This window comes from Strix uralensis, chromosome 31 (genome assembly GCF_047716275.1).
Source record: "Strix uralensis isolate ZFMK-TIS-50842 chromosome 31, bStrUra1, whole genome shotgun sequence".
Lineage (NCBI taxonomy): Eukaryota > Metazoa > Chordata > Aves > Strigiformes > Strigidae > Strix > Strix uralensis.
In genome coordinates this window covers 1,751,149-1,760,350 of record NC_134002.1, presented here as the reverse complement: position 1 = coordinate 1,760,350, position 9,202 = coordinate 1,751,149, and the positions used below count along the sequence as shown (strand labels likewise).

At 51.6% G+C, this 9,202-nt stretch overlaps 1 protein-coding gene across 1 annotated transcript; it reads right to left on the bottom strand.

The window, feature by feature from the left end:
* Nucleotides 1-1,316: 1,316 nt before the first annotated feature.
* LOC141936017 (olfactory receptor 14A16-like) lies at nt 1,317-2,243 on the bottom strand. The gene has a single exon (XM_074852751.1). It carries the CDS (start codon nt 2,241-2,243, stop codon nt 1,317-1,319), a length of 927 nt encoding a protein of 308 aa, XP_074708852.1.
* Nucleotides 2,244-9,202: the final 6,959 nt, after the last annotated feature.

Sequence of the window (9,202 nt, the reverse complement as noted above, 5' to 3'; positions counted from 1 at the left end):
GCTGCCCCTCGATGACTGGGTTCAGTTTTGGGCCCCTCACTCCAAAAAGGACATTGAATGACTCAAGTGTGTCCAGAGAAGGGCAACGAAGCTGGTGCAGGGTCTGGAGCACAGGTCTGATGGGGAGCGGCTGAGGGAACTGGGGTTGTTTAGTCTGGAGAAGAGGAGGCTGAGGGGAGACCTCATTGCCCTCTGCAACTCCCTGAAAGGAGGGTGCAGAGAGGGGGGGATGAGTCTCTTGAGCCAAGGAACCATCGCCAGGACAAGAGGGAATGGCCTCAAGCTGCGCCAGGGCAGGGTCAGACTGGCTCTTAAGAAGTATTTCTTTGTAGAAGGGGTTGTTGGGCATTGGAATGGGCTTCCCAGGGCTGGGGGGGAGTCCCCATCCCTAGAGGGGTTGAAGAGTCGGGTTGACCCAGTGCTGAGGGATCTGGTGGAGTTGGGAACGGTCAGGGTGAGGTTCATGGTTGGACTAGATGATCTTCAAGGTCTTTTCCAACCTAGATGCTTCTGTGATTCTGCAATTCTGTCACATGTGCAACCAAGAAGGGAGGTCTTGGTCCAGCCCTTGGCCCCTAAACAGATCCCACTAGGTCTCTGCGCTTGTCCCTGTGAAACCATCCAGAACCTCAAACGAGCAAATGTCTTTTTGACGGAGCAGTTTCTTGAGTGTATTCCCGATACCAGCTTTGGGAGAGTCGTCCAGCCTTCTGGCCCTGCCCTGAGGAACCCCTTTGGTGATGGTGGTGCTGGCATGGAGGCCAGCTCTGACACCTTGGTTCCCATGGCCTGATCCTGCCTGCAGTCACAGGGGTGTCACTGGACACAAGGGGACTGTCAGAAGCTACACAAGAGGTTGGTGGTGACACAAATGCAAGGGCACAGCAGGATAATGTTGAACAAAGGAGAGCCCAGCGCTGAAAAGGCCACGTCCTGTCGCTCACGTTGGCCGTGGCTCCAGGGAAGCAACAGCCCGACCTCACAGGCAGCAGAGAGGCAGTGCCTGCCGAGACAGTGAGGGGCAGCCCTGAGGGCACTGGTCTGCTCCTCTATGGGGCAGCTGGGCCCTTGGCTCCTGAATCCCTTCTGCCTGCTGGGGCTAGATGCCAGCTCCAGAGGAGATCTAAGGGAATGGAGGAGAGGCAAATTCAGAAAAAATTCTTTCTAAACCTAAGAAGATGTTGTATGAATAATACTTGATGACCATAAATATAGTTTAACAAACAAATGCAATCTAAAGAAAAAGACGAACAAAAGATAAATTGGGATTTTACAAAATACCTGGGATTTATATGAGGATGGACACCCTATTAATACTATAATAATATGTATTCATATAGTTTCCTCAGGGCATCCTTGATCTCCTGGTTCCTCATGCTGTAGATGAGGGGGTTCACTGCTGGAGGCACCACTGAGTACAGAAAAGACACCACCAGGTCCAGGGATGAATGCGAGATGGATGGGGGCTTCAGGTAAACAACCATGCCAGTGTTGATAAAGAGGGAGACCACGGCCACGTGAGGGAGGCATGTGGAAAAGGCTTTGTGCCGTCCCTGCTCAGAGGGGATCCTCAGCACGGCCCTCAAGATCTGCACATAGGACACCACAATGAAAACAAAACACCCAAATTCTAAAGAGACACCAACCATGATAAGCCCAAACTCCCTGAGATAGTAGTCTGAGCAGGAGAGCTTGAGGATCTGGGGGATTTCACAGAAGAACTGGTCCACAGCATTGCCCTTGCAGAGAGGTAATGAAAATGTGTTGGCCGTGTGCAGCACAGCCCAGAGAAACCCAGTACCCCAGGCAGCTGCTGCCATGTGGACACAAGCTCTGCTGCCCAGGAGGGTCCCGTAGTGCAGGGGTTTGCAGATGGCAACGTAGCGGTCGTAGGACATGACAGTGAGGAGATTAAACTCTGCTATGACTAAGAAGAGAAAGAGAAAGGCCTGGGCAGCACATCCTGAGTAGGAGATGTCCCTGTTGTCCCAGAGAGAATTGGCCATGGCTTTGGGCAGAGTGGTGGAGATGGAGCCCAGGTCGAGGAGGGAGAGGTTGAGGAGGAAGAAGTACATGGGGGTGTGCAGGTGGCGGTCACAGGCGATGGCGGTGATGATGAGGCCGTTGCCCAGGAGGGCAGCCAGGTAGATGCCCAGGAAGAGCCAGAAGTGCAAGAGCTGCAGCTCCCGTGTGTCTGCGAATGCCAGGAGGAGGAACTCAGTGATGGAGCTGCCGTTGGACATCTGCTGCCACTGGACATGGGGGACTATCAGAGGAGGAAATAACAGTGACAATTCATTAAAAACTTTTCTGAGGGAAATCAATGTCATTTCACAACACCCCTCTCCCTACTGCACCCACGCTCCCATTTTTCCTTTTCTAGGAAAATTTTCTTCAGTTCTGTTCCTGGAACTCCAGTTGCTGCTGGATTAAAGCACCATGAAGAGCAGGGCCTCTGCCTGCAGGCTGCCCACGAGTCAGCCCTGCTCTGCAGCAGTGGGTTTGTGTAAATGCTGGGATCAGGAGCCAGAGCTGGTGTTAGACTTTGTTATATGTGAGTGTTTGTAATGCAAAAGGGCCTGTCAGCATCTGCACACCCAGTGCTAAGGAACGAGGATGGCAGAAAGCTGTTAGAGAGCTTTGGGCTTTTTGAAGCTCCCCCCATTTCACTTGGGGAGTGTCCCCAAATCCCTCAGGATTTCTGCTGTAGCCAGGGAGAACAGAGCAAGTCCTGCGAGGGAAGAGGATGGGCTGCAGGTTAATGGAGGGTAAGGGGAGCTGTTCTGTCCCTCCGACTTCTTCTGAGCTAAACTGCTCAAGCATGAGAACTCCTTTTCCATTTCTCCCACCAAATACCACAAAAACATCAAAATGAAATCACAGAATTCAGAAAGCTCCTTATATTTTGATTAATCCCTGCCTTGACATTCCCCATATAATGTGTTCTCAGAAATGTCCTAGGAGTGATCTGGAGCTGTGAGCAGCCCTGACCCACGCAGCACCCTCTCCACAGCAGAAGGACCCTGCCCTGCCGGGGGTCTCTCCTTCCCCACACAGCTTCTCCCCACAGCGCCGTGGGCAGCTCCCCGGGCAGGCTGAGTGCTGACCCTGGCAGGCGGCAGAGTCCCTGCCCCAGCACACAGCCCCTGGGCTGCAGGGACCCTGCTCTCAAGGACAGCCCTGGGCACCCCTGGCTGCACCCGCGCCTGCACACCCCTGCAGCCGTCCCCGGGAGAAGGCAGCCGCCATGGCCTGTCCCTCTGACAGTGCAGCAGGGAAGCCCTGCTCTGGAGCACGGCCTCCTCCTCCAGACACCAGGGACATTCCGGACTTCACCAGATCCCTGCACCACCTGCAGCTGCATTGCCCTGCACCCACAGACTTACCATGTTAACTGCTGTGAAGATTTCTCCTCCAGTGAGCTCTCAGCATCCTGCCACTGCCGTCTGCCTTTCCCCTCTCTGTGCCCGGCTCCTCTGCCCTCGCTGCCTGCAGGCAGTGCCCTCAGCCCTGCTGCGCTTTGCAGAGGAGCTGCTCCTGGGCAGAGCTGTCTCTCTGCAGCGCTGACCACTTGCCCTCAGCTCCCTCCGTCCCAGGAGCCCGGCCCAGCTCCGCAGCAGAGGACCAGCCCAAGGCATTTTAATGACCCCTTGGGTGGGTTTGGTGATGAGTCTCTGAACATCAGACACTGAGATGCTGCTGAAGAAACCTCTGAAGAAGTCAAAGTTAGATTCAAACTGCAAAGTTTCTTGTGGCTTTAATGGGTCCCACTGAGGGACACTGTTGACAAAGCCTCCCCAGGCTCCACTTAGAGCAGAAATGTGGAGGCAGTGATGGCAGGTAGGGAAAAGCAAAGGAAAGGTGGCTCTGATGCTGAGGAAACCTGCATGTGTTTCATGAAGCCAAAGGGCCAAGCCCTGAGCCCATTAACCAAAGAGCCAAGCCGTGACCCCCAGGCCCTGGGAAGGGAGATCCTGTCCCTCACCCATTGCTCAGGGCTCTTCCTGGGGCAGTGGGTGATGGAGATGTGCACCTGCCAGGCTGCTGAGTAGGGACAAGGGGGCAATGAGGCCCCAGTGCTGCAGGGGACTGTGCCTCCTCATAGGCATCAGTGGCAGAAACACCAGCCGTTGCCAAAGTCAGGAGGAGGTTGACTCTGTTCGGAATTTTCACCTTTTCCACAACCCTCTGTCATCTCCACCGCTGGCTGTCCTACTGTGTTGCATCACCTGTGCCCCTGCAGTCTGTAGTCATCCACCCATTTTTCTTACCTTGCTCTCACCTGAGCATCTTCCTTCCTTTACTGATATCTCACCGTTCTTCCTGGCTCTTTCTTGAAGTGTTGGGTTTTGGTTTTTGATATCTTCCAAAAGCTTTGCACTGATCCAGACTCCTTCTGGGTGGTGTGTTAAACCGCAACACTGGCCTTGGAATGAATACTTTTTCTTCATAGTGGAAAACAGCGTGAGAAGGAAATAATGCCAGAAAGTGAAGCTGGGGAAGAGGAGACTGTACACACAGATAAAAACTCCACCATCTCTGAAACCTCTCTTCAAGCACTCTCAGGTTACTCTTATTCTGTCCGGAGTCTCCACACCAGTGAGCCCAGGCTGTTCAGCCTCTCCATACTGGTCATGTTCTTGAGGGCTCTTAATGCCATCTTGGGAGATGTCTGGGCACGCTCCAAGGTTTTTGCAGATGAAAACATAGTGGTCATAGGCCCGGAAAGACAAAGTGAGACTTTTTACCAACACCTGTAATGGCAGGACAAGGGGCAACAGTTTTAAACTGAAAGAGGGTAGATTTAGACTTGTTATAAGGAAGAAATGTTGTATGATGAGGGTGCTGAGACACTGGAATAGGTTGCCTAGAGACATTTCAGGGAGGGAGCATCCACAACTTTACTTGTCAACATGTTCTAATGTCCAAACACCCTCACAATAAATAATTTCTTCCTTCTATCTAATCTAATCTCCCCTCTTTCCATTTAAAGCCATTATCCCTCACCATATCCCTACAGTCCCTGATAAAGAGTCCCTCCTCTGTAATCTTTTAGGCCCCTTTGAAGTACTGGAAGGCCACTATAAGGCCTCTCTGGGTCCTTCTCTTCTCCAGGATGAACAACCCTAACTCTCTCAGCCTGTCCTCATAGAGGAGGTGTTCCAGTCCCCCCATCACTGTCGTGGCCTCCTCAGGACCTGCTTGGGCAGGTCTATGTTCTTCTTACGCTGGGAGCCCCAGAATTGGACAGAGCACTGCAGGTGGTGTCTCACAATAGTGGAGCAGAGGGACAGAATCCCCTCCCTCAACCTGCTGGCCACACTCTCTTGATGCAGCCCAGGCCACGGTTGGCTTTCTGGGCTGCAAGTGCATGTTGCTGGCTTATAGTCGGCTTTCCATCAACCAACAAGGGAGAGCTGAGGGGCACCACATTGCAGCCTGGCAGCACCTATGAGGTCAGTGACCTTATAATCATCTTCAGTCCAGCCAGCTCCCTTCAGCCTGCCTCTCCTCTTCCTCTCTGTCCCTGTCTTGTCTCTGCTGGGATGAGCAGTTTTGTAATGAATGTCTTGTCACCAAATTGCTGGGGCCAACTGCTGGCCAACCAGGATCCTGTAACAGGAGTGGCCTCACAATCAACATCACACTTTGTGGTGCCTTCGCCTGTCTGTCTCCATTCACTCCCTTGACTCCTCATCGCTGCTGCACCCCACGGTCAACAGACAAACCCAGGCCCTTCACTGCCCTTTCCCTCTCCCCTGCCCCACGGGTTGCCAGAGCCAGGGTGGGACGTGTCGCGTTCAGGCTTTGCAGTGCTCATGCAGAATTATTGCCACAAAGTCGGTGCTGAGATCAGACTCAGTGCTGTGGAGCAGACCCCAGCAAGAAATAACAGCGTTCAACAGGAGATCTGTAGCGGTGGCAACCATGCTGGTTTTGTAAGGGGACTTCTGTCCATTCACTAAAAGGATCTGCTACTACCAAGATGCACTTGGTGTTTCAAGCTGTCACTGGCAGAGCTCCCACCAAATCAGTCTTCCAGTGTGGCCGTGGGCCTCCACTCTGTTGGTGCTGGGCTGGGGCTTTTACTCCAGTGTAATCTGCACTGGTCACGGCACAGGACAGACAGCTCCTACCCCAGAGATCTACATCCTTCTTCGTGTTAGGCCAGCACTCACTGTCCTTCACTCTGCTCAGAGTGTTTGCCTCAGCTCATGGAGGAGCTTGATGACATTCTTCTTGAATATTCTGAGGCACAATCCAATGCTTATTGCCTTCTGCATCCACAGCATAATAAATATTCCTTTCCCTTAATATGTGGATTGACCTGATGGGTCTGTTCACATGACTCCCTTGAATTATTCCCTGGTTGGAAGGTGACATTTTCAGAAATTGGGTCAAGATGATGGGCTCTGTCACAGGCATTTGACGTTGCTTTTTCTGCAGTTATTCAGCCTGAGGTTACCCCAGATGACCCAAGAGTGTTCATGGATGCTCCTGTGCCTGCTAATAACAGGGCCAAGATTCTCAGGTTCCCAATGGCCTCTTCAGCTGTGGGTCATCCCCAAGAATCTGCTGGCAAGGGTACCAGGATCCATGGTGCCAGCCCACAGGAACCTGGGCCTTCCCAGTAGAACCTATGGATCTTGACCAAGACTTACTCTTGAGTTCCCAGACTGCAGGGAATGCATTGCATTTATTGTCACTGGTGTTAGTGACTATATGCTGCTCTGCTAGAAACTGAGCTGCCTTCCTGATTTCTCAAGCCCATTTTTAAAATCTGTAATTCCATTTCTAAATCCTGTACTTGTCTGACATCTAACTCCAGCTTTTTATTTTGTAAGTAGAGCCTATATCTGTGGGCCCTGCTATCTTCCTCTCTTTTGATTAAGTTGGTGTCTTAATTTAGGAAATTCTTCAGCATCATGTGACATGGAATTCTTCCAGGCAGGTTCCTCATCAGGCCAGAGCCTACCCTCCTGAAGTCCTGCTCTTGGCCTTGTTCCCTTCTCTCAGGAGCCTCAACTCTACTTTCCTACCCCTGATTGTTACATCCCCGACCAGCTCTTCCTTGTTTCTAAGTCTCATTTCCTGCAGGACACCTCCCCTCACTGCCTCTTCAGTCACCCTTGTTGGTATGATGATAGTAATTAAATCCAAATATCTTCTGGATGGCTTTCACTTGGGTATGTTGCCCCTTCACCAAATTTTGGGATAGTTTAGGTCTGCTATGAGGACCAGGGCTTCTTCCAGTTGAATCAAGAATGTCCATCTGTTTCCTCTTCCTCATCAGGGGGTCCATAGCAGACATCCACCTACCACAATGTTCCCCATGACCCTTCAGCTCTCAGCTGACTCATCGTCCATCCCCAGGCAGAGCTCCACACATTCCTGCTGCTCTCTCCCATAAAGGGCAACTTCCCCTCTGGGTCCAGCCCCATGGCCTTGTCAGTACCAGACCCCCAGATTGGAGACACATGGATTTGATTGATGGACCGCTCAGACATAAGGAATTGGCTGCACACTCACAGTCCAAGGCTTGTGGTCAGTGGCTCAATGTCCAAGTGACAAGTGGCATCCTCAGGGGTCAGTTTTGGGACCGGCATTGTTTAATGTCTTTGTTGGTAACGTGGACAGTGGGATTGAGTGCACACTCAGCAAGTTTGTCAACGACACCGAGCTGTGTGGTGCAGTTGACACGCTGGAGGGAAGGGATGTTCCATCCAGAGGGACCTGGACAGGATGGAGAGCTGGGCTTATGCAAACCTCATGAAGTTCAACAGGGCCAAGTGCAAGGTCCTGCACATGGATCAGGGTAATCTTAAGCACAAACAGAGACTGGGCAAAGAGTGGTTTGAGAGCCCTGGGGAGAAGGACTTGGGGGTGTTGGCAGATGGAAAACTGACTGTGAGCCAGCAACATGCACTTGCAGCCCAAGAAGCCAACCATTTCCTGGGCTGCATCAAGAGAAATGTGGCCAGGAGGTTGAGGGAGGAGATTCTGTCCCTCTACTCCATTCTCATGAGATCCCACCTTGTGCGCTGTGTCCACCTCTGGGGCCCCCAGCGTCAGAATGACATGGACCTTCTCAAAGAGGTCCAGAAGAGGCCACAAGGATAATCAGGAGGCTGGAGCACCTCCCTTATGAGGACAGGCTGAAAGAGTTGGGATTGTTCATTCCAGAGAAGAGAAGGCTCCAGGGAGACCTTCTAGAGGCCTTCAAGTACTTAAAGGAGGCCTACAGAAAAGATGGGGAGGGACTCTTTATCAGGCATTGTAGGGCTGGGATGAGGGGTAAAAGCTTTTAACTGAAAGGGGGAAATTTAGATTAGTTATAAGGAAGATATTCTTTACTGTGGGGGTGGAAAGACACAGGAACACATTGCCCAGTAAAACTGTGGATGCCACCTCCCTGGACGTTCTCCAAGCAAACTGGTCCAGTCTCTCAGCACCCTCATCGTAAAACATTTCTTCCTTATAACAAATCTAAATCTACCCTCTTTCAGTTTAAAACGATTGCCCCTTGTCCTGCCATTACAGGTGCTGGTAAAAAGTCTCACTTTGTCTTTCCTGGACTATGATCACTATGCTTTCATCTGCAAACACCTTGGAGGGTTCCCAGACATCTCCCAAGATGGTGTTTGGAGGCCTCAAGCACATGACCAGTATAGAGAGGCTGAACGCTCTGGGCTTACTGGTGTGGAGACTCCAGACAGAATAGGAGTAACCTGAGAGTGCTTGAAGAGAGGTTTCAGAGATGGTGGAGTTTTACTTCATAGTGGAAAACAGCATGAGAATGAAATAACTCCAGTAAGGGCATCTGGGGAAGTCCAGGCTGTACACAGGGACAAAAAGTATTCACTCCAAGAGCAGTGCTGCAGTGTAACAGATCACCCAGAAGGAGTCTGGAGCAGTGGAAGGCTTTTGGAAGATTTCAAAAACCAAAACCCAACATTTCAAGGAAGAGCCAGGGAAGATGGTGAGATATCAGTAAAGGAAGGAAGATGCTTGTGTGAGAGCAAGGTGGGACAGCTGGGTGGGTGAGTACAACCTGCAGGGAAAGAGGCACAGGTGATGCAGTACCATAGGACAGCCTGTGGTGGAGAAGACAGACAGTTGTGGAAAAGGTGAAAGCACCCAACAAACGCAATCTCTTCATGTGGCTATGACTGTTCTTTTTGCCACCGATGCCTGTGAGGAG